The sequence below is a fragment of the Hylobates moloch genome, unplaced genomic scaffold (assembly GCF_009828535.3).
Source record: "Hylobates moloch isolate HMO894 unplaced genomic scaffold, HMol_V3 SCAFFOLD_12, whole genome shotgun sequence".
Taxonomy (NCBI): domain Eukaryota; kingdom Metazoa; phylum Chordata; class Mammalia; order Primates; family Hylobatidae; genus Hylobates; species Hylobates moloch.
The window spans coordinates 8,880,264-8,904,836 of NW_026652287.1; the positions used below are offsets into that span (position 1 = coordinate 8,880,264).

At 45.2% G+C, this 24,573-nt stretch overlaps 2 protein-coding genes and 1 pseudogene across 8 annotated transcripts in view; 1 reads left to right on the forward strand and 2 right to left on the reverse strand.

Moving 5' to 3' along the window:
• The window catches only part of ATP6V0A2 (ATPase H+ transporting V0 subunit a2), a 48,670-nt gene extending 33,927 nt beyond the window's left edge, over positions 1 to 14,743 (reverse strand). For all 3 annotated transcript variants that reach the window (XM_032168359.2, XM_032168358.2, XM_058425274.1), the window contains exons 1-5: positions 14,443 to 14,743; positions 8,421 to 8,499; positions 4,680 to 4,777; positions 2,364 to 2,501; positions 899 to 987 (exon numbers count right to left, since the gene is read on the reverse strand). In XM_032168359.2, the coding sequence (XP_032024250.1) occupies positions 899 to 987; positions 2,364 to 2,501; positions 4,680 to 4,777; positions 8,421 to 8,499; positions 14,443 to 14,559 (521 nt within the window). In that variant the 5' untranslated portion in view covers positions 14,560 to 14,743. The remainder of the gene's footprint in view (positions 1 to 898; positions 988 to 2,363; positions 2,502 to 4,679; positions 4,778 to 8,420; positions 8,500 to 14,442) is intronic.
• On the forward strand, positions 5,407 to 5,921 carry LOC116477724 (large ribosomal subunit protein eL27-like; annotated as a pseudogene).
• A 4,031-nt stretch (positions 14,744 to 18,774) lies between the features above and the next one.
• Positions 18,775 to 24,573, reverse strand: part of TCTN2 (tectonic family member 2) — a 41,435-nt gene continuing 35,636 nt past the window's right edge. For 4 of the 5 annotated variants that reach the window (XM_058425702.1, XM_032168361.2, XM_032168360.2 and 1 more), the window contains 4 exons: positions 22,473 to 22,629; positions 20,324 to 20,449; positions 20,102 to 20,190; positions 18,775 to 19,569 (listed from right to left, as the gene is read on the reverse strand). In XM_058425702.1, the coding sequence (XP_058281685.1) occupies positions 19,469 to 19,569; positions 20,102 to 20,190; positions 20,324 to 20,449; positions 22,473 to 22,629 (473 nt within the window). In that variant the 3' untranslated portion in view covers positions 18,775 to 19,468. The remainder of the gene's footprint in view (positions 19,570 to 20,101; positions 20,191 to 20,323; positions 20,450 to 22,472; positions 22,630 to 24,573) is intronic. The other variant, XM_032168363.2, reaches the window with a different exon arrangement.

Here is a 24,573-nt window from a genome sequence, read left to right on the forward strand (position 1 = left end):
GATGCAGGAGCCAGGCACTGGGTCTAGATAAGGTGAGCAGATACAACTGACTCCCCTCTCCAGCTGGGACTGCTCCATGCACAAGAGCCATACCTTCAGTGAAGGGGTGGACCAGAAAAAAATCTACCTTGCAAAGGAGCCTGGAGCCTGCATGTAAACTTGTTTATTTCCGTTTTGGTTCTAGACAGAGGGAGAAGTCTTCCCTAAGAATTTATAACCACAGGTTAAAATTCACTCAGGTTTGAGGCTTAAATTCACATTCCTGGCACAGTCAAAAAACAAATCAACAAAAAATCCCAATGCTGAGAAAACTATAAATGATTTCAGGTTGACAGAGCACTCCCAGGTACCTGACAAATGTCAAAACAAATTCTCTCTGGAGGAAAACATCCTCAAACTAAATATCACTGAATTCCTTCAGATCAGGAACTGTGAAATATGAGTTCATAATAATTTTAAAAATTACAAATCGCACGAGGAAACAAATTACCATTAGTTTCAGTAGGCAGAAAGAATAAACAGCAGCAGGAGATCTTTAAAGTATGATTAATAAAAAAACTAACCAACTCGGTTTAGCCACCAAGTTTCTACTAGACAGGATTTGATGCCTGAATGACCAATTGTTTTAGGCTTATAGAAGTAACACTGAATCACATAAATGTTGTTTCTTTCTAGCTCATTATACCAAAAGAAGTTTCCATTGTATTGAGTAAAAAAGTCAATACAGCTGAGTAATTCAGCTCAACAAGTACAGGAGTACAGTGTTTTCTTAAACAAACACTATCTTTCATTCAACCCTAGGCTTTAAAATGGTCTCCATTCATCCCCTCTATGGAGCTCATCTGCCTTTTACAAGAAGGGCAGTATGAAGCCTGACACCCCAGGCCTTGTCACCTACCCCAGTTTTGCTCCCAGCCTCTGCATACAGCTGTAATCCAACAGAGAATCGCTCTCTAAGGAAGGGAATTCTTCATAAGTGGGTTCAAACTAGAAATAAACATATAAAACCAAGTGTGTCTCATTAAAAGTGACACTTTATTTCTCATGTCAAATTTTCAAACAAGTATAGGGCATCCTAACTAACTACTTAGATCTGGGTGCAAAGACTTCTAAGGTAACTTAGATCTATAACTCAATTCTCATAAATGAAAAGATAACTTCCCCATCCTTTATTTGTAAGCCACTTGAAGACATTTACATAAAAGACAGTTATAATTTAGTTCATTGCCTTCATCCAAGATAGAGTAACTTTATCAAAGGTCACTATTATATCACGTGAAACTAAGTTTTGAACAGATGCACTTGTCTCTCCTATACTTAGCTCCATAAGGTGCTACTACATGGACTATTCTTTATTCTTATAATTTTTTTTTTTTTTTTTAGATACAGGGTACAGGGTCTCACTCTGTTGTCCAGGCTGGAGTGCAGTGGCGCAATCATAGCTCACTGCAGCCTCAAACTTCTGGGCTCAAATGATCCTCTCACCTCAGCCTCCTTGGTAGCTGGGACTAGAAGTTTGCACCACCACACTCAGCTAATTTTTTATTTTTTGTATAGACAAGGTCTCATATTAATTCTATGTTCAGGCTGGTCTTGAACTCCTGGGCTCAAGCCATCCTCTGGCTTTGGCCTCCCAAAGTGCTGGGATTACAGGTGTAAGCCACTGCATCTGACCTAGTCTTAGAAATTATAGATTATTCTTTTACTTCCTTTACTTAGCAATTTGGAAAAACTAAATTTTAGAGTTCAACATCCTACATTCAATTTTTTTCCCATGCTCATAAAAATCTTTTTCAACCACAAACTAAACCATTTTATAAATATTTAGTATTGTAATTGCTAAAAACAACCAACACAGGAAATGGCTCTTAAAACTTTATTTAAAGTCATATAATCCAACTGAAAAATAAAACCAAGGTTTAAATTTAATCTCTTAAGTCTGGGCGCAGTGGCTCACTCCTCTAATCCCAGCACTTTGGGAGGCCGAGGAAGGCGGATCAACTGGGTCAGGAGTTTGATACCAGCCTGGCCAACATGGTGAAACCCCATCTCTACTAAAAATACAAAAAATTACAGGCGTGGGGCGGGCGCCTGTAATCCCAGCTACTTGAGAGGCTGAGGCAGGACAATCTCTTGAACCCAGAAGGCAGAGGGTGCAGTGAGCCGAGATTGTGCCACTGCACTCTAGCCTGGGCAACAAGAGTAAAATTCCGTCTCAAAAACAAAACATAAAATTAAATAAATAAATAAATTTAATCTCTTTAAAAAAGCAATGTATCTATATGAACTAATAGCAAAATACACAGCCTATGGGAACGAGATTTTTATAAAAGAATTGTATTTCCTCATGAGCTGTTCAGTACCTCAACATTGCGTTTCACAAAGGTCTTTGTCACTCTCAGCATGTGAGTATACTCTATCAGTTCCAGCAAGTTTTTCCTCAGTTTCTCCTTGTTCTTCGTGACTTCTCTCAGTTCAACCTCGAGCTTCTGCAACTGCTCCTAAAACAATGGTTACTTAAGAGGGTAGTAATTAGTTCCAAGTGTGATTCCAATCATCTTCATGCAATATACCAAAAACAGTGGGTTTTGTTTTGTTTTGTTTTGTTCTTTTCTTTTTTTTTTTTGAGATGGAGTCTCCCTCTGTCGCCCAGGCTGGAGTGCAGTGGCACGATCTCGGCTCACTGCAACCTCCACCTCCTGGGTTCAAGCGATTCTCCTGACTCAGCCTCCCCGAGTAGCTGGGACTACAGGTGCACACTACCACGCCCAGCTAATTTTTTTTGTATTTTTAGTGGAGACAAGGTTTCACCATGTTGGCCAGGCTGGTCTTGAACTCTTGACCTCAGGTAATCCACCTGCCTTGGCCTCCCTGTCTCTACTAAAAATACAAAAAAATTAGCTGGGCATGGTGGCATGTGCCTATAATCCCAGCTACTTAGGAGGCTGAGGCAGGAGAATCACATGAACCCAGGAGATGGAGGTTGCAGTGAGCCAAGATCGTGTCACTGCACTCCAGCTTGGGTGACAGAGCAAGACTCCTTCTCAAAGTAAATAAATAAATAGGCCCATTTATTGTTTCATATTAATTCAGGTAATTTCTGTGAAGTTCATGCCACATATGAGCTAAAACATTCCGGAGGCTGTGATGAGCATGAGACCCCCAAGAATGGCCCTCGTCTCTAACCACAGGTGCTGTCATTTCTCAGATTTCCTTTGCTTATTCATATCACACATCAAAGACTCTTCCTCTTTAAGTCTACATTTCCTTTTTTTGCAACACAGAATATATTTAGATAATCTTTTCTAACTTATTTTCCTAGTTTCTAGCATATGAGTTTCTATGCACTCACATTTATGCAATTAATTGAGGATAAAAATTCATGAGAATCGGCCAGGTGTGGTGGCTCACGCCTGTAATCCCAGCACTTTGGGAGGCCAAGGCGAGTGGATCATGAGGTTGGGAGTTCAAGACCAGCCTGGTCAAGATGGTAAAACCCCGTCTCTACTAAAAATACAAAAATTAGCCGGGCATGGTGGCACGTGCCTATAATCCCAGCTACTTGGGAGGCTGAGGCAGCAGAATCGCTTGAACCCAGGAGGCAGAGGCTGCAGTGAGCCGAGATCGCACCACTGCACACACTCTAGCCTGGGCGACAGAGCAAGACTGCCTCAAAAAAAAAAAAAAATTCACGAGAATCTTTAATAATTAGTTAACATTCTAAACATCCTTAAAAATACTTAAGTATTAAAATAACAGAAGCAAAAACCTGTAAAGCAAATCATTGAGTCAATGAAAACTTGTATTCAAACAAATCACTTAACATACTACATTCATTACTTCTGCTTTGCCTTACAAGCACTGTACACAGTCATCACTATGTTTGTAATTACATCACAAGCGACCCATCGAACAGGCCAAGCCAGATGACTGCTGTTACTCATCTGGTTGGAGAGTTCTCTCTGGAGTCTCCTGCACCAAGTGCTGAAAGACTTCCTCCCAGATAAACAAACAGAGGAGCCCTCAACTGAATGGCTTCAGTTACACAATGATAATTGTTTTAGAAGAGTTATTAAGAGCTCCAGCCTACTTCACAGGGTGAGGAACGAATTCATGGAGGATACTAATAAACAACACAGGTGAGTGTTCTCACTGGGGACACGTGTATCCCCAGCACACCAGCCACGGAACTCAGGGTGACAGAACGCTGCTTGCTGCCCACCCGAGACAACCCACAGACTGCATACCAGCTTCCAAAATTTAGAGGGGAAGGGCCAGGGTAAATGCGGGAGGACTGCGAAAGCACACCACCGAAGCCTCAATTCCTTGCACAAGAAGAGGCAGCTAAGGCATGGGTGACCCTGGGATGAGCTTTCTGAAACAGTACAGGATCATGAACCAGGCTTGATAGCCTGATTCTTGTTGCCTCTGTTCACTACCACCTGGAAAGGAAGTATATGCCTTACACTGTAAAAGAAAACGGAATTACTGTTAAAATTTATCACAGATAATCTATTACTGAGGGTTAATCATAATAGCGGTCTTTAATCTCTCTGCCTAGAGAGATCACCATCTTCCATGGTTTTGAGAAGGCAGAAAAGCATTAGACAACATGAAATAAGTAAGCAAGCAGCCCCTGAGATCAATGGCTGCAAACAGCTTCGTCAAAAGCAAGTTACCTGCATTTCTAGAACCTGTTTTAGGGGTGGCGCAGGAGGGCTGGCCTCTCCTTCAGGAAGGGGAATATCAGCTCTATTAATTTCCTGTACCAAATACACTGTGAAAATAAAAGTTAAACAATTAGATACTAAAACGCACTATAAGACATTTCAGTCAGAAACATTTTGAAGCCCAACCTTTCCCAAGCCATCTAAAAATCAATGTCTAAATGCACAAAAATCTTGCTTGTTCCAACTGACTTATTGGTCACTTTTTGCAACCTTGTTTCCAAAAATAACGCTGCCTAGAGAGATCTGCATGCAGTGACAAAATAAACAACAACCTCTTCTATTTCTTAGTGACTTAAAAAATAAATAAATAGAATGAACAACAACCTGGATAAACCTTTTCTGAAATTCGATCCCATTTTTTTCATTTCTAATATTCTAGTTAAAGAACTTTTGAGTCACAGCCATCTGTACATCTGCAGAATGAAGCAGAGGTTGGGGCGCACCTGGAAGTGCAGGAATTACCCAAGTGTTAGACCTACAATAGCCGCTACGGGAGGTGGCAACATGATTTCTCGCAGATGCCCTCAGAAAGAAAAGGGCATCCATCAGTCCAACAAGAAAATCACAACCACTACCAGGAAACCCACTCAGCACCAAGAGCCAAGCTCTCTTGCAGCTCCCAGTCAGCCCTGAGGCTATGGCTGAGGACAACCTGCACTGCTTCGTCACTGAAGTTAAAAACTAGATTCAGAAGCCTGGCTGGGTTATGCAGTTGCTGCCATCTGCAGCCTGGGGGGCTACTATCAGGGCAGCCCTAGAAATGGGCAAGTTCATGAAACCTGGGAAAATGGTGCCAGTCATGGCCGGACACTACTCTGGACACAAAGCCAATCCTCATGAAGAAAACTGATGATGTCACCTCAGACCACCCCTGCAGCCATGCTCTGGTGGCTAAAATAGACCATTATTCCCACAGTGACAGCTGCCATGGGCAAGAAGATTGCCAAGAGGTCAAAGGTCAAGTCTTTTGTGAAGCTTTATAACTATAATGACCTCATGCCCACAAAGTACCCTGTGGCGATCCCCTTGGACAAAACCATCAGGTCTTCAGAGACCCTGCTCTTAAATGCAAGGCCCAATGGAAGGCCAAGGTCAAGTTCAAAGAGTGGAACAAGACTGGCAAGAACAAGTGGTTCTTCCAGAAGCTGTGGTTTTAGATGTTTCTTGTTTCAGTCATTTAAAAAAAAAAAAAAAAAAAAACCTAGATTCATGAAACTAATAGTACACAAGCCAAAATTAACTACTTTATTTGGTTTATGTTCTCAATTCCATGAAGCATCCCTTTCCTTAGGCTAAAAGTCACAATATCTGTTAGTCATTATCAGGCCTAATATTTAGAAGTGTTACTAACTGGTTTACAGAGAGAGAGAGGCAGGTAAAGAAGTAAGGAGGAAAAACAAAAAGAAAAAGAAAAGAAACTGTCTTACCAAGATAGCAAAGGAAGCACTGCATCTAAGAGCTTTCTAGAAATGAATGCAAATTGTTTTAACCAATTTATACTTCAATTTATTCTTTTTTTTTTTTTTTAAGACACAGGGGTCTCACTATGTTGCCCAGGCTGGCCTTGAACTCCTGGGCTCAAGAGAGCCTCCCGCCTCTACCTTCAGAGTAACTGAGACTATAGGCATGTGCACCACCATGCCTGGCGTACACCTAAATTTCCTTGACAGGTCCTTTTTCACTGTTTTAAGTCTGCATTCTTATGGGGTCATACTCTGCTGCCCAGGCTGGAGTACGGTGGTGTGTCATCCTGGCCCACGATAACCTCAAACTCCTGGGCTCAAGCAATTCTCCCACCTCAGCCTCCCAAGTAGCTAAGACTACAGGCACATGTCACCATGCCTGGCTAATTTTATTTTTTGTGGACACAGGGTCTCAGTATGTTGCCCAGACTGGTCTCAAACTCCTGGACTCAAGTGATCCTCCCACCTTGGCCTCCCAAAGTGCTGGAATTACAGGCGTGAGCCATCATGCCCAGCCCTGCATTCTCTTGAAACAGTTTAAGCTACAGGAAGTCCTGGATATACCTAATGTGTTATCACATTTGCCCTGCCTTTAAACACCTCATTCTGAATACACCATCTATCCAATGACTCACCCAGGTTGCAAAGACAGGAATATGGTGCCACTAACAGACATGAGTCAATAACTAGGACCTCAAGCAATATGAATAGGACTAGATTTCAGATGACTAAAATTTCCTGTTACTCTTAAAAATCCCCAATTTAAAAAAATAGGCCGGGCGTGATGGCTCACACCTATAATCCCAGACCTTTGGGAGGCTGAAGCCAGTGGATCACCTGAGGTCAGGAGTGTAAGGTCAGCCGAGAGAAAGGAAGAATAGACCCAAAGTCAGGTGAGTAAGTTTATTGAACCTGCCAGCTGCTCCACCACAGAGGAGGCAGCCCTGAACTTACAAAATGAGGGGTTAATACGGGGGAGAGAGACCCTGGGGTCGTTTGTTGGTTAACTTTGCCATGCATCACCTTGTGACTATGAAGGAACTTACAGGCGGCTGTAGGCAAAGTTTGTTTAGGCTTCCCACAACCTCCCCCTGTGCGTCCGGATGGTTTGTAATTGTGTTTTGCTTATCGCAGGAAGGTCTGATAAGTGAAGTTTGCTGGCTTCACCGGGGCGCCTAGATAAGGGCTTAGAAATGTAAAGGGGCTCAGGGGGAGGGGTGGGCAGCACGGAGAGGTTTGGGGGAAGTGTTGGCAGTACCAGGAAGCTTTTTTGGGGCAGTTTGTCCCTAACAAGGAGTTCAAGACCAGCCTGGCCAACATGGTAAAACCCCGTCTCTACTAAAAATACAAAAATTAGCCGGGTATGGTGGCACGCACCTATAGTCCCAGCTACTAGGGCAGCTGAAGCAGGAGAATCGCTGGAACCCAGGAGGCGGAGTCTGCGGTGAGCCGAGATCATGCCACTGCACTCCAGCCTAGGTGACAAAGCAAGACCCCATCTCCCAAAAAAAAAAAAAAAAAAAAAAAACAAGCTTTGTCTTTCAGTTGACTGTCTGTCATTTCCCTCCACTTCAGTGAGAGTCAAGTCAAGTCAAGGCTTGATTTGATGATGACTAGTATCAGGCTAAGATGGTAAAGATTTTAGAGATAAAAGAAGTGGCCCTGGGCTACTGAGTTGAAATGGTTAACAATCAGCACTGATCTAACACACTGGCAAAGGAAGCCCTGAGAAAAAGGAAATTATTGTCAACCAATCTATCTGCCATTTCCCGCCTCCTTTGTTCCTTGATAAAATTTTAAATTAAGTAACTTATTAACATGTACAATGTTTTTAAGTTATAATAAACTATAAGGGATTGGTTAAATAAGCCATGGCACATTAATATTAATACAATCAAATACTATGCTGTCATCAAAAACAATGATGGGTAAATACCTATGTCTACTGACACGAAAAGATGTTATAGTATAGTAAGCAGTGTTAAGTAAAAAACAAGGGTAACAACAAAATAACCAGGCCGTTATGTTTGTAAATTTTTACTTTTATAGATGAATAAAAAATACAGAAAAATAATACATGCCTACATAACCGTGATTACTTCTGAATGAAAACACAACTTCTTTTTTTCCTTTCTGCTTGTCTATATTTTCCAATATTTTTAAACTGAACAAGGTTTGCCTATATAAAGGTAATTATTTAAGTTATTAAATCAGAAAATAAACTTACCCAATATTCGCTCTAGCTCTTCACACCTCTTCACCTCACCAACGAATTTTCTTTGGAAAGAACTTACATTCTGGTTGAGCTGAGAAAAGGATGAAAAATATGGTTTAAATTTCTAAAATTTAAAAATACTTTTATGTAAAAAATAAAACATCACCAAAGTTTGGGGGATGTACACTCTTGTATACTATTGAATGAAACTATAAACTGATACTTTTCTGGAGAGCAATTTGTCAACTGTTACCAAAAAAGCCTGAAAATCCAGCCGGGCCAACACAGTGAAACCCCAACCCTGCTAAAAATACAAAAATTAGGCGGGGCGGTAGCTCACACCTGTAATCCCAGCACTTTGGGAGGATGAGGTGGGCGGATCACTTGAGGTCGGGAGTTCAAGACCAGCCTGGCCAACATGGTGAAATCCCACCTCTACGAAAACACAAAAATTAGCCAAGCATGATGGCAGGTACCTGTAATCCCAGCTACTTGGGAGGCTGAGGTGGAAAAATCGCTTGAACCCGGGAGGCGGAGGTTGCAGTGAGCCAAGATCGTGCCATTGCACTCCAACCTGGGCAACAGGGCAAGACACTATCTCAAAAAAAAAAAAAAATTAGCCGGGCATGGTGGCGCACCTGAGTAATCCCAGTTACTTGGAAGGCTGAGGCACGGGAATTGCTTGAGCCCGAGAGGCAGAGGTTGGATGGAGCCGAGATCGCACCACTGCAATCCAGCCCAGGTGACACAGGGAGACCCTGTCTCAAAAAAAGAAAAATCCTGAAAATGATTATTTGCCCAGCAATACCCCATGAAGAAAATTTAACCTAAGGAAAAAGCTATGGAAACAGATAAAAATCTATCTATGACATCAATCTCAGGGAAAAAGAAAAAATGATAACCCCAAAAATCCAACAATAGAAAACCGGTTCAAGAAATTACAGTAGCGTAGTTAAAAGAAATTATAGCCAGGCACAGCAGCTCGCGTTGATAATCCCAGCAATTTGGGAGGCTGAGGTGGGAGGACTACTTGAGGCCAGTAGTTTGAGGGCAGCCTGGGCAACATGGTGAGACACCATCTCTACAAAAAATAAAAAATTAGCCAGGCCTGGTGGTGCACGCCTGTGGTCCCAGTTGCTCAGAAGGCTGTGGCAGGAGGACTGCTTGAGCCCAGGAGGTCAAGTTTGCAGTGAGCAGTGATCACACCACTGCACTCTAGCCTGGGTGACAGCACAAGAGCCTGTCTCAAAAAAAAAAAAAAAAAAAAAAGAAAGAAAAGAAAAGAAATTACAGTCTATATCCACACAATGGAATGCTACTTAGCAATAAAAAGGAATGAACTACTGACCCATGCAACAACAGGGATGACTTTCTCTTTTTCTTTTTTCTTTTTTTTTTTTTGAGACAGTTTCGCTCTGTTGCCCAGGCTGGAACGCAGTGGCAGGATCTTGGCTCACTGCAACCTTCGCCTTCCAGGTTCAAACAATTCTCCTGCCTCAGCCTCCCAAGTAGCTAGGATTACAGCCAAGTACCACCACACCAGGCTAATTTTTAGTTTAGTATTTTTAGTAGAGATGGGGTTTCACCATGTTGGCCAGGCTGGTCTCAAACTCCTGACCTCAGATGATTCGCCCACCTCAGCCTTCCAAAATGCTGGGATTACAGGCGTAAACCACCACGCTCACCCTGGATGACTTTCATACTAAGTGAAAGCAGCCAGACACAAGAAGCCACATGTGTGATTCCACTTACATGGAATGTCCAGAAAAGACAACCCTAGAGGTAGCAAGCAGATTAGTGGGTGCTGGGAGGGCGGGGGTAGGAATAAGGATTAACTGTAAATGAGCATTAAGGATCTTCTGGGGTGATGGAATGTTCTAAAACAATTGTGGCAATGGATGCATGACTCCATAAACTTTTTTTTTTTTTTTTTTTGAGACAGGGTCTCACTGTCACCCAGGCTGAAGTCCAGTGTCGCGATCTCAGCTCACTGCAACCTCTGCCTCCCAGGTTCAAGCGATCCTCCTGCCTCAGCCTCCCGAGTAGCTGGGATTAAAGGCACGTGCCACCACAACCCAGCCAATTTTTGTATTTTGGGTAGAGATGGGGTTTCGCCATGTTGCTCAGGCTGGTCTCAAACTGCTGGGCTCAAGTGATCTGCCCACTTCAGCCTCCCAAAGTGCTGGGATAACAGGTGTGAGCCACTGCACCCGGCCTCCATAAACTTTCTAAAAATCATGATACACCTCAATAAAGTTGTATAAAAATGACCAGGTATTTGATTATATTATATTAAGAAATGTTATTTAAATTTTCAAATACAACAACAGGCCAGATGCCAGATGTGGTGGCTCACGCCTGTAATCCCAGCACTTTTGGAGGCCAAGGCAGGCAGATGACTTGAGGTCAGGAGTTCGAGACCCGCCTGGCCAACATGGTGAAACCCCATCTCTACTAAAAATACAAAAATTAGCCAGGTGTGGTGGCGTGTGCCTGTAATCTCAGCTGCTCAGGAGGCTGAGGCATGAGAATCACTTGAACCTGGGAGGCAGAGGTTGCAGTGAGCCGAGATGGTGCCACTGCACTCCATCCTGGGCAACAGAATGAGACTCTATCTCAAAAAACAAAAAAAGAAAAAAATTCATCTTTTAGAGATACTTGTTGAAAAGTTAAATTATATATCTTGGATTTGCATCAAAATGATCTCGTCTGGGAAGTGAGAAAAAACTAAGTTTACATTTATGGGTACATGGGGGTACACTGTACTCTTCCCTCTACTTCTTATAATACAAAGTTTAAAACAATTTTAAAAAGTTGTAAAAGAACACTTAATAAAATTAGGAAGTTAGTCATGATTTCTGTATAAAGCAGATTAGGATGTTTTCAGTGTGGTTCAAATTATATAAAAATACATACATATGGGCATTTTTAAACATTATTAGAGAAATGTTGATTGTCCAGTATTAGCCAAAAAGTTAAAGTTAATTTCCAGGCGTTGGGATCATGCAAGGTATGTTACTATTCTTATGTTTTCCACATTTCTCACAATGGTCATCTATTACTTTCATACTTTAAAAATTTACGGTAATCATTCATGTTGAAAGCCATTTAAGACAAAAAATTTATCTTTATTCCATCCAGGATTTGTACTGGGCACCCTCAAGAAACAGTTAAGATAAACTTGACATGAAATTGCTCAATCTGATAAGTTTCTACCCCAAACACTCAGTTCTTGTTCATTTTTGGGGGATTTTTTTAAAAGAGCCAGAAGAAAGGTAAAATTTCTAATTTCACTTCTGTTTGTCACCTTCTCATTCATTTCTGGAGGTCAAACTAAAAGTAACCACTTCCAAGTTACTAATGATTCAGACACAATCTAGCTCTATGGAACTTGTTGGAAAGGAAGTTCTGTGTCTAAAGCTGTCACAGGATACTACTTCTCAGCTTTCATTTTCTTCCTTCAATATCAAATAGTACTTAACTCTAAATGGACATGATGTTTCTACAAATAGTAGAATCTTTATTTATAAAGAGGTAAATTTCTGTGGCAATAATACAAACATGGATTTCACATACATACACCACCATCACCAGCTTACATATATTAACTTTTGTTTTTTTGGTTTTTTTTTTTTTTGAGATGGAGTCTCGCTCTGTTGCCAGGCTGGAGTGCAGTGGTGCGATCTCAGCTCCCTGCAACCTCTGCCTCCCGAGTTCAAGTGATCCTCCTGCCTCAGCCTTCTGAGAGTAGCTAGGACTACAGGCACGCCCCACCATGCCCAGCTAATTTTTGTATTTTTGGTAGAGACAGGGTTTCACCATGTTGGCCAGGATGGTCTCGAACTCTTGGCCTCGTGATCCGCCTGCCTTGGCCTCCCAAAGTGCTGGGATTATAGGCGTGAGCCACGGCGCCCAGCCATATTAACTTTTTTTTCTATTGTGTGGTTTCTTTTACAAATTTGGGTTTTTTTTTCCCTTTTAGGGCAGCACCCTAATTCAAGGCTAATGGAATAAGGTACATTTTAATGTAGATTTAGTTCAAGGCATATTTAACCTAGTAAAACCGGCAGAGGAGACCTGGTGCTGTTTGTCCTGATATTCACACCCATTGATACTCCCACTTCAGCTGAAGGACTAAAGAGGAAACCTGTTCTTAGACTGAGAACTGTAACAAAAGGGAGAACTTTCCCTTCAGGGAGTCCTCCCCATCAGCTGAATGACCTTTCTTTTCCAGGTACTTCCCACTAGCTGTCACCACGGAAGTCACCACCTGCTCCCCTTTCCTTTGCAAGGGTTACTAACAGTGATCCCATCTGGTCACCACAAAGTCAGTAGGAAACTCAGGCTGAAGACACACTGAAAACCTAGCACCACACAAGAGCTCATCACGGCAACCTTAGTTTTACTTCCTTCTGGAAAAAGATGAACAGCACTTTCTTCTCCTTTCACTAACATTCAGTTGAAAAGGATCCCAGGTACACTCTATGACTGGAGGTAGTGGCGCTTATTGAAACTGGAACCTTCATAGTGATTAGTACGTTTGCTCAAACCTGTAAGACTGAAGTGTGATAAGTGTCTTGGCTTGAGTACTAACCGGAAGGAAAACATCTACCTGTTCCAAATGTAGGAGCCTGCTGCGCCTGCAACTGTTGCCTGAATGTTTTGGGTGCTACTCACAGCTCAGCGCAGCATCCATCAGGCGAATGGGTACAACTGCAGAAGTGGCTCCAGGAACCAGGAACCGCCCTGCATCTTACCTGCACCCTCGCCTGTCACTCAGGAGTTTCTCCATGACTTTGCAACTGCCTTATGGGGCTGAGCTGGTATTAGCTATCTGATATCAACGGATATCAGATCTGGGGTAGGGCTGTTCCCTTTTGAAATTAAGGACACCTTAGGAAGATTAAGGGAAACAGTCAGGAGATGAAAGTGGTGGCCAGGAAATAAAATGTTCGCCTGAGTGGATTTCAATTCAGTCAGTAAGTACTCGCTTCTCGGTCTCCCTTCCACACCCTGTTCTTTGCCTTCTTAGCACTTATCACAGCTCATAATCAGAGTGTGTTTAATCTGTCTCCTCCCACACTGGCAGCTCCAGGGACACAGGGACTGTGTCTGCCTTGCTCACCACCGAGTCCCCAGCACCAAAAACAGTGCCTGAACATAGCGGGCAGTCAAGAAAAGCTTGTCTGTTCATTCGACAAATGCCTATCGATGCCAATGACTGCCAAGGACTGCGTTAAGGTCCTTAGTCTCAGAGGTTGACAGTCCTTGGTGGAGGCAAACAATAAACAAGTAAATGGACAAACCAATGTTTATTATTACTTGTTGGGGAGACAGCTTCCACTCGACAAATGACTGAGTTCTTAAGTCCTTATACACAGTGGTATGTACAGCATTACGCATCAGTGACCAAAACAGACAAAAATCCCTCTCCTCAAGGAGATGACATCCAGCTCCTTCCCATTTCAGGCTCTGTCTGGGCTCTTCCTGTTCCCTCCAACAAGGACCCTCTCCCCAGATCTTCCCCACGGCTGGCTCCTTTCTATTTGGGTCTCAGCTGAAATATCACCTTCTCCGGGAGGCTTCCTTGACTATCCCTTCAAACTCACCTCCCACCCGAATCACCTTCACACCACCCCGTTTTTACTTTGTGGCAAACCTTTTCTGGTTGACGTATTTATTTGGTTAATGCGCCCCCCTAACCCCCGTAAGTTCCAAAAGGACTCCAAGAGGCCTTTGTGGGATTTGTTCTCCCGCTGAGCTCGGTGCCCCGAGCTGATGAAGACCACACAGGGGCGATCCTAACTAACTGGGGCAGAGCAGCCGCCGGCCACACAGACGGCTGGCGACCCTGGAGTCAGCCCCGAGCTCCGGGAAGCTTTGGCCGCTGAACGGGGGCGTCATCTTCCCGGTCTGGGCAATGGGGACGGGGCGCGCAATTCCTCGGTGCTCCCCGCGGGAGGGCCCCAGCGATGCGCGGGATGGGGAGCGCCAGGAGAGCAGGTGCAGCCCGCGTCTCCCGGGTGACACTCACGTCTCGGAACTGGACCAGGCCCTTCTCGCCCAGGGCGCTGAGGCACTCGTAGGCCGTGCCCGACTGCAGGAAGAGCTGCGCCAGGCACATGGTCTCGCTCCGGAACAGGGACCCCATGGCGGGCCGACCCGCGCCCGGAGGGGCTCGACTGGCGGCGGCGGCTCCAAGCCGCGCGGGCCCGCACACTCAGCTGCTGCGGCCCGGGCCTCGAGCTCTTCCTGTGGCCTGGCCGCGGCCCCGCACCATGGGACTCCAGGCTGCAGCGGCCGCCCCCGGTTCTGCCACCGCGGTCGCCGCTCCAGCTGCCGCCACAGCAGTCCGCGAGGTCCCGCCCCCAAGCTACCGCCGGTTCCGGTTCCGCCCCCGCGTCCCGCCCCCCCGCCGGCCGACCAATAGAAGCCCGAGGTTGCCGCCGCACGCCGTTGCGGCAGGGCCAACCAGCGCGAACCCAGCGGGTACGACCACTGCAGCTGGCACGACCACGGCAGCTGGCACGACCACGGCAGCTGGCGCTCCGCCAGACCGGACGCAGAGCAGCAGCCCGCGCGGCTCCCCGGCTTTCCTGGAGGAGTCTCGCCGAGTGTGCACGCCGCGAAGCTCACCCGTTCCTAGTGCACGACCCTGTGCTGCTGCGTGTGTGTGTGTGTGTGTGTGTGTGTGTGTGTGTGTGAGAGAGAGAGAGAGAGACACGGAATCTCGCCCAGTCCCACAGGCTGGAGTGCAGTAGCGCGATCTCGGCTCACTGCAACCTCCGTCTCCCAGGTTCAAGCGATTCTCCAGCCTCAGACTCTCAAGTAGCTGTGACTACAGGCGCGCGCCACCGCGTCCAGCTAATTTTTTGGTATTTTTAATAGAGACGGGGTTTCACCATGTTGGCCAGGCTGGTCTCAAACTCCAGACCTCAGGTGATCCGCCTGCCTCGGCCTCCCCAGTGCTGGGATTACAGGCGTGAGCCACCGCGCCCGGCCCTGCTGCTGCTTTGTTATGGATAGGGTTTCCCTCTGTGGCCCAGGGAGGAGTGCAGTGGCACGAGCTGCGCTGGCTGCAACCTTGACCTCCTGAGCTCAAGCGATCCTCCCACCTCAGCCTCTGGAGGAGCTGGGATTACAGACGCGCGCCATCACACCCGGCTAATTTGTTTTAAAAATGTTTGTAGAGAAGGGATTTCATCATGTTGGCCAGGCTGGTCTCGAACTGAACTCAAGCGATCCTCCCGCCTCGGCCTCCCAAAGCGCTAGGATTACAGGCGTGAGCCGCCGCCCGGAGGGATCCTGGGCTTCTTCGTGAAGTTGGAGTGTGCAGCCAGCATCCCAATCCAGTTTTCAAACATTTCCCACCGACCCCGCAAGACTCCTCCTGCTCAGTTGCAGTCTCCCCTTCCCGCCCGGCCTGGCCACCACAGGACAATTTTGTCTCGATAGATTTGCCAGCTCCAGGCTTGTCCTGTCGATGGAATCACACAGCACCCAGTGTGTGTTCCCCACACTGACCGGGAAGCAGGGCCCCCGCCCCCCACCAGGCCGCAATCTCACCGCTGTCCCAGTCGAGTCTCTGCTTACATATCCCCTCCCTTGAGACTGTCTCTGGCCCCTCTACTTTGGAGTCACATCCTTGTTCTATTTCCTTCACTGCACCTGCCACCATCTGAAATTATCTTGTCTGTGTGTTAGTGCCAGTCTTCCCTGCTAGAATGGAAGCTCCACCAAGGTGGGGACATTCTTTCTGCCACTGTGGTATCTCCAAGCCCCAGCACATAGTAGCCACTCAATAAATAGTTCATGAATGCACACATAAATGTATAAACTTAGAAAAGTTAAAACCATAGACACCCCAGATCCCATTCTACTGCCAAACTGAGTTTTTTCCTTCTTTTAAGTACAAAAGGCCTCCTCACAAAGCCCACAAAATCAGGCTAAATTACCTGTGATTTAGAAGTTTTAAATTTATTTTCCATAAATACCTGAAATCCAAAGCTAGTTACACTAGGCTGGGCGCCCTGGCTCACTCCTGTAATCCCAGCACTTTGGGAGGCTGAGGCAGGTGGATCACTTGAGGTCAGGAGTTCGAGACCAGCCTGGCCAACATGGCAAAACCCGGTCTCTACTAAAAATATACAAAAATTAGCTAGGCGTGGTGGGGGCCACCTGCAGTCCCAGCTACTCAGGAGGCTGGGGCAAGAGAATTACTTGAACCTGGGAGGTGGAGCTTGCAGTGAGCCGAGATGGCATCCCTGGACTCCAGCCTGGGAGACAGAGTGACACTCTGTTTCAAAAGAAACAGCAACAACAACAAAAAGATACAGTAAGAACTGTGAAGGTAAATTCAAATGGCTGAAGTTCAAACAATAATTGACTCAGACCCCAGCTCCATCAGTCCAGTACTGACCTAGATTCCTGAGTCAGCCCTAGAGGGGTTGGGTAAAGGCCCACCACCACCACAGTAGAGATGCTGAAATTCACAGTATTTCCATCATGCAGAAACTTATGACCTCTGCAATGACTAGCTCATCCCCCTATTTGAAAATGGACTCAGGCCAGGCGCAGTGGCTCACGCCTGTAATCCCAACACTTTGGGAGGCCGAGGCGGGCGGATCACGAGGTCAGGAGATCGAGACCATCCTGGCTAACATGGTGCAACCCCGTCTCTACTAAAAATACAAAAAATTAGCTGGGCATGGTGGTGGGCGCCTGTAGTCCCAGCTACTCAGGAGGCTAAGGCAGGAGAATGGCGTGAACCCGGGAGGTGGAGCATGCAGTGAGCCAAGATCATGCCACCGCACTCCAGCCTGGGCAATAGAGCGAGACTCTGTCTCGAAAAAAAAAAAGAAAAGAAAATGGACTTAAGACTGGAGGAAAATTCAAAATTCCCCCTGGGTAGAAACTCTGTAGCGAAGATGAAACAGCACATTTTATGTGGTGCTGGGTATCAGCAGGCACTAGGAATTTGATCAAAAAGTATAAAAGGGAAAATAATCATTTTTCAAAATTAGGCTTAAATAACATACAAAATCCATCTGAAACAACTAAGTTACCTGGCACACAAAGAAAACTTAACAGGTGATGTGCCATGTGGCCACTGTAGGACCGTGGCTAAAACATCTATTCCAGGGCTGGGCACAGCAGCTCATACCTATAATCCCAGCACTTCGGGAGGCTGAGGCAGGTAGATCACTTGAGCCTTAGAGTTCGAGACCAGCCTGGGTAACATAGGGAGACCCCCTTCTCTACGAAAAAAAAAAAAAAAGTACAAAAACTAGCCAGGTATAAGCCTGTGGTCCCAGCTACGTGCCAGGCTAAGGTGGGAGGATCACTTGAGCTCAGGAGGTCGAGGCTGCAGTGAGCCGTAATTTTGCCACTGCTCTCCAGCTCTCCAGCCTGGGTAACAGAGTAAGACCATGTCTCAAAAAAAAAAAAAAGAAATCCATTCTCCCCACTGAGTGGGGTTGACTGTTCCCATGTGAGGGCCCATGGGAGAAATTTGTCAAGACTCAGCTAGGAAAAACTGCCCTTCATTGATAACCAGTTAATTTTTAATGAATAGATTTCATAATTCCTGTATTAATGAATAGATTTTATAATTCCTATAGCTAATCATACTTGGGTTTTTGTAAACTGGGGTCTTGGTTGGGCATGGTGGCTCCTGCTGGTAATTCCAGCACTTTGGGAGGCTTAGGTGGGAGGATCACTAAAGCCAGGAGTTTGAGGCCAAGCTGGGCAACATAGCCAGACCCCCGTCTACTAAAAAAAAAAAAAAATAGCCAGGCGTGGTGGCACACACACCTGTAGTCACAGCTACTTGGGGGAGAATCGCTTGAACCCAGGGGTTTGAGTTTACAGTAAGATATGATCGTGCCACTGCACTCCAGCCTGGGCAAGAGAGGGAGAACCTGTCTCTAAAAAATAAATAAGTAAATAAATAATGAATTAAGGGTCTGCTTCTGCTAAATGCAACTTTTGGCATATATTTTAGGGCTTACGTGTGCCCCTGGTTTTGTTTTACTTTTCTCTTATTATTTTCCTCCCACAGCCCCCACATCTTTCCCCATCAATTATTTTGTGTTTTTATATTTCATGCATTTTTAAGGATTTCTTAATCCTTTCTATGGCATATGGGAAACATCAATCAACACAAATGTATTAAAAACTAAAGAAAAGACTGATTCTCTCTGGTATAAATAAAACTCCTATGACTTTAACTGATTTATGATAAGCTAAAATTTCTAACATTTCTTGAGTTCTTCTCATGCATTTTACTCAGTCCAGGCCAGCGATAAGAATATTCATTCTGCATTGGATAGCCACATATATGAATTAAAGTCACAGGGCACTAATAACAATTTTCTACAAAAATAAGACATTTCATTTATTAAAATTTTATAGAGAAGCATACAAGACTACAACAAATCACTGAAGTCAAGGTCTAAAGTCTTTGAGAAGTCAGATGGACCGGACGCAGTGGCTCACGTCTGTGATCCCAGCACTTTGGGAGGCCGAGGTGGGCAGATCATCTGAGCTCAGGAGTTACAGACCAGCCTGGGCAACATGGCGAAACCCTGTCTTTACCAAAAATACAGCTAGGCGTGGTGGAGCATCTGTGGTCCCGGCTACACCAGAGGCTGAGGTGGGAGGATTGCTTGGGAGGCAGAGACTGCAGTGAGCCAAGATTGTGCACTGCACTCCAGCCTGGGTGACAGAGTGAGACCCTGCCTCAAAAAAAAAAAAAAAAAAGGCCGGGCGCGGTGGCTCATGCCTGTAATCTCAGCACTTTGGGAGGCCAAGATCGGCAGATCACGAGGTCAGCAGTTCGAGAGCAGCCTGGCCAATACGGTGGAACCCTGTCTCTACTAAAAATACAAAATTAGACGGGCGTGGTGGTGCGTGCCTGTAATCCCAGTTCTCCAGAGGCTGAGGCAGGAGAATCGCTTGAACCCAAGAGGAGGTGGTTGCAGTGAGCCGAGATGACTTCAGCCTGGGCAACAAGAGCAAAACTCCATCTCAAAAAAAAAAAAAGCCAGGTGGTTGTCTAACTATAGGCATATTCCGGTCCAGGGGTTGCTGAGGAACAAGGCCAATGTGAGGAACAAGAGCAACAGTAAGCCCTTAGCAACACACTGAGAATGCAGCTCCCCTGAAAAACAATGGACAAAATTAAACAGCAGTATTTCTTAACTCTTTTGATAACAGTGTAGGTAGAGGCTGGGCATGGTGGCTCACTCCTGTAATCCTAACACTTTGGGAGGCCAAGGAGGGCGGATCACTTGAGGCCAGTTCAAGACCAGCCTGGCCAGCACGGTGAAACCCTGTCTCTACTAAAAATACAAAAATAGCCAGGCGTGTTGGTGCTGTAATCCCAGCTACTCCAAAGGTTGAGGCACAAGAATCGTCTAAACCCAGAAGGCAATGGTTGCAGTGAGCTGAGATTGTGCCACTGCACTCCAGCCAGGGTGTCAGAGCAAGAGTCTGTCTAAAAAAAAAAACAGTGTAGGTAGAAATAAACTAAGCCAAAACAGTAATGGTGATCACTTCCAAGTAGCAATATTATCCATACATTTTTTTTAAGTTTCTATATGTTTTATGCTTTCTGTAACATTTAGACATCATTTTAAATTTCTTTTTAATTGACATAACATAATTGGTCATAGAAATCTGTTTCACCCTACCTTGATAATACTGAGTCCATGGATATAGAAGCTGCGGCCAACACACCTCATTTCTGTTGCAGTCAAACTCTGTATAATTGATCTGGAACCTAGAAAACATTTTAGAGGGTTACAAAAACTACAAGTGAGAAGTATCAGAACTTGATTAAAGGAATAAACTTCCAATTTTCAAATGTCTATTTTTCTGCTTCCTAATGTCAACTAGGTGAGCAACTGGAGTACCTTGTCAGGGGGCGGGGTAACTGTGCAGGAATTTTAATAAACTGGACGGATGCACTGATAGGGAGAAGGTCGGCCTTGTGCTCACAGGTAAGCCCACACTGGTACTGCCAGTTCACTGAGGAGAACCTAGGAGGGAAAGATCACATGGTCAGCATAGCCACCATTCAGTTCTATTCCACCAAGAACAGCAGGTAACGGATGCAATCACAATATAACCTGAGGTTCTCCTAAGAAGTTTCGCATTCTACCTGCGCTGTTTTTTCTTTGTATTTGTCCATTGTCTTTGTCCATTTCCACAGACAGATCCAAGGAGAAGAGAAACTCCTAATAACCCGTCATGGGCCTGCTGCCCAGCGACATCTGCCAGTCTTGTGGTCAGTCTCACTCCTCTCCAGCCAGTGCATTTTATACAGGTGCTATCAAAGGTACCTTTGTTCATCGCCTGTTTTTCTCAAACAATATAATAATAAAAGCAGCAGCTAGCCACTTATTGAGGGCTTTCCACGTTCGAGGCACAGAAATAACCTGCTTGCAACACACCATCTCATGTTATCCTCAAAAGAGTACTGCAGAGGTGGTAACTGCACTCCCATTTTCCCTTGCAGAGCCACCACTCTCCATTCCCAGTTCAGTGGAGCAGAAGGGATTGGCTCTAATCCAGAGGTGCACCCATCACCTAAGCCTAGCCAATAAGAGCTGTCCATTGTCCCAGTCATAGGGATTAGTTCAGAAAGAAGCACATGACCCAAACTGAACCAATAAATGTCTGCCTAGATCTATTTTGAGAAAGAGGAGGGGCCGGGCACAGTGGCTCATGCCTGTAATCCCAGCACTTCAGGAGGCTGAGGCGGGCAGATCACCTCAGGTCGGGAGTTCAAGACCAGCCTGACCAACATGGAGAAACCCCATCTCTACTAAAAATACAAAATCAGCCAGGCGAGGTGCCGCATGCGTGTAACCTCAGCTACTCAGGAGGCTGAGGCAGGATAATCGCTTGAATCCGGGAGGGGAAGGTTGCCGACAACCAAGATGGCGCCACTGCACTCCAGCCTGGGTAACAAGAGTGAAACCCCGCCTCAAAAAAAAGAAAGAAAGAGAGAAAAGAAAGAGGAAAGAGGCTTTCTCCCCACTGGACTTGCTGCAGTGACATAAGCCTGGATTGCTGGTGCTGATCTTTGCCATCTCTTGAGGAGAACCTCCCTGAGAATGAAGCCAACCCAAAGGAAGAGGAGCTAAGATAGGAAAACAAAAAGATCCCTGACCACACTAGAACCATGAACCATGAACTAGCTGTATGTGGATTACTGTGAACTCCAACCAATAAACTCCCCGTTTTGCTTAAGTCAGTATGAACTGGGCGCCTGTCACTTAAAACCGATGGAGGCAGGCTGGGCGTGGTGGCTCATGCCTGTAATCCCAGCACTTTGAGAGGCCGAGGCGGGCAGATCCTGAGGTCAGGAGATTAAGACCATCCTGGCCAAAAGGGTGAAACCCTGTCTTTACTAAAAATACAAAAAGTAGCTGGACGTGGTGGCATGTGACTGTAATCCCAGCTACTCGGGAGGCTGAGGCAGGAGAATCGCTTGAACCAGAGAGTCGGAGGTTGCAGTGAGCTGAGATATTGCCACTGCACACTAGCCTGGAGATGGAGCAGGACTCTGTCTCAAAAAAAAAAACTGATGGAGGCTTGATACATAAAGGTATTATCACCATATTACACAGGAGGAAACTACAGCTCAGAAAGGTTAAGTAACTGGCCAGTGCCACACAGCTCCTAAGTAGGACAGCCATGATTTGAACCTATCTGCTGCCAAAGTCTCTAACCACAGACAATATTCTCTGATCAGCATATCAGTTACATTCATGGATTTCAAAATATACTTAGCACTAAGGAGCCCTTTATTCATCTTTGTACTCCCTAAAATACCTTGCAGACTCTCCTACACATGGCTTTATAAATACTTGTGAGAATAAGTCTCCATTATACACATAGTTCATACATATTCTATATGTGCATATAAACATCTTGCTAATAATTGCGAGTTGTAAATAAACAATCAGTTTCTAAATAAACATTTCCCTATTGTTCGGAATGCTCTCAACTTTCCTGACTCTCTCTAAACTACAGTGATCCAAGATGTGATCATACCTTGTCTCTATGCCAAGTATCTCCTGCTGAGTAATCCCTTCCACTGCGCCAGCATCCGAGATGAGGATGCGGATGCTCAGGTGAGCAGGAATATCCAGGCACATGCCGCTCACACTGCTAGCCAGCTGGTCTGCACCTGGATCAGCGGCATCTACACCTATAGAAATGTGAAGTTATACACTTTTCAAAGAATAATTTGATAAGTTTTCCTACAATGTCATAATAACCAAAATGGGGAATACTATCAGGCAGGCATCACATTAATGAGGCTTTAGTCTCTTACAGGCTCTAGTTACTTGTCACTCCATAACTGTGTTATCCCTTAAAGTCTACAAGGCATAGGATGGAACTAATAAAAATTGTATTTAAAATGTTTCCTTGTATGGGCCGGACGCAGTGGCTCACACCGTAATCCCAGCACTTTGGGAGGCCGAGGCAGGCAGATCACGAGGTCAAGAGATCAAGACCATTCTGGCCAACATGGTGAAACCCTGTCTCTACTAAAAGTACAAAAATTAGCTGGGCATGGTGGTGCTCGCCTGTAGTCCCAGTTACTTGGGAGGCTGAGGCAGGAGAATGGCATGAACCTGGGAGGCAGAGCTTGCAGTGAGCCAAGATCACGCCACTGCACTGCAGCCTGGTGACAGAGTGAGACTCCGTCTCAAAAAAAAAAAAAAAAAAGTTCCCTTGTATGTTAGCCAGTCACTGGAACTCAAAAGCCCTGACCCACATATTAAAGCCATAAATCATGATTCAGTTTCCAAGCTCCCACTGAAATCTACCCAGCCGTTTAACAGAAATATATATAATTGCAGTAATATGCCATCGTTATTCCATGCAGTCACAGTTCTAGTAAAAGCTGTGTAAGACATTTAAAATCCATACTAACAACTTTAGGCCAGGCACAGTGGCTCATGCCGATAATCCTAGCACTTTGGGAGGTCGAGGTAGAAGCACTGCTTGAGCCCAGGAGTTTGAGACCAGCCTGGGCAACATGGCAAAACCCTGTCTTCTCGAGAAAAATAAAATAGCCAGGCATGGTGGCACACACCTGTAGCACACACCAGCTACCCAGAAGGCTGAGGTGAGAGGATTGCTTCAGCCTGGGAAGTCGAGGCTGCGGTGAGCCACGATGGCATGGCGCCACTACACTCCAGCCTGGACAAGAGTGAGAACCTCATCTCAAAAAATAAAAATAAAAATTAGTTGGGCGTGGTGGTTCACGCCTGTAATCCCAGCACTTTGGGAGGCTGAGGTGGGTGGATGACCTGAGGTCAGGAGTTCGAGACCAGCCTGGCCAACATGGTGAAACTCTGTCTCTACTAAAAATATAAAAATTGGCCAGGCATGGTGGCACATGCCTGTAATCCCAGCTACTCGGGAGGCTGAGGCAGGAGAATCACTTGAACCTGGGAGGTGGAGGTTGCAGTGAGCCGAGATCATGCCTCTGCACTCCAGCCTGGGCAACAAAGTGAGACTCCATCTAAAAAAAAAATAATGATAATAATTGAAAAAATAATAATAATAAAACAAAATCCATACTAACAACTTTAATTAGTATGTATTAGATAGGGAAGTAATTTCCTAATGTGTTACCATAGTATTAATACTATTGGAAGAGAATGAAATTGAATGAGAAATGAATTTGCATTTATCTTGGAGAAAACCCAGCAAGGTCAATGAGAGGAAGTAGGGTAGGTTCTACGGCTCCTCCGAAGGGGGTTCTTTGCTCCTTCAGGGATTCTGAAGGTCAGTAACACTGTTTTATGTCTAATTTCCTTATACATGTGTCAACACCACTTCTGCTTATTAACCAGGATCAAGGTTGCTTTTTGGCTCAGACATGAAATAAAAGCTAACCCCTTTCACCTTGAAGGCAACAAAATGTCATCACCACACTGATTTCATACCTCATCAACCTGGGTTCTCCGTCTGGACATTTTCCCTACCATTTATTTCCCAAGTGCTGACTTTTCTCCAGCCCTCAGGGTCATTCCACAGCCTATCTAGCTGGCCTGGGTGGCAGAGCCCAGGGCTTGACAAGCTCGACCTCTGGGTTCCGTTTGCAAATGAGGATCTAGGTCTGGGCCCAGTGCCTTGA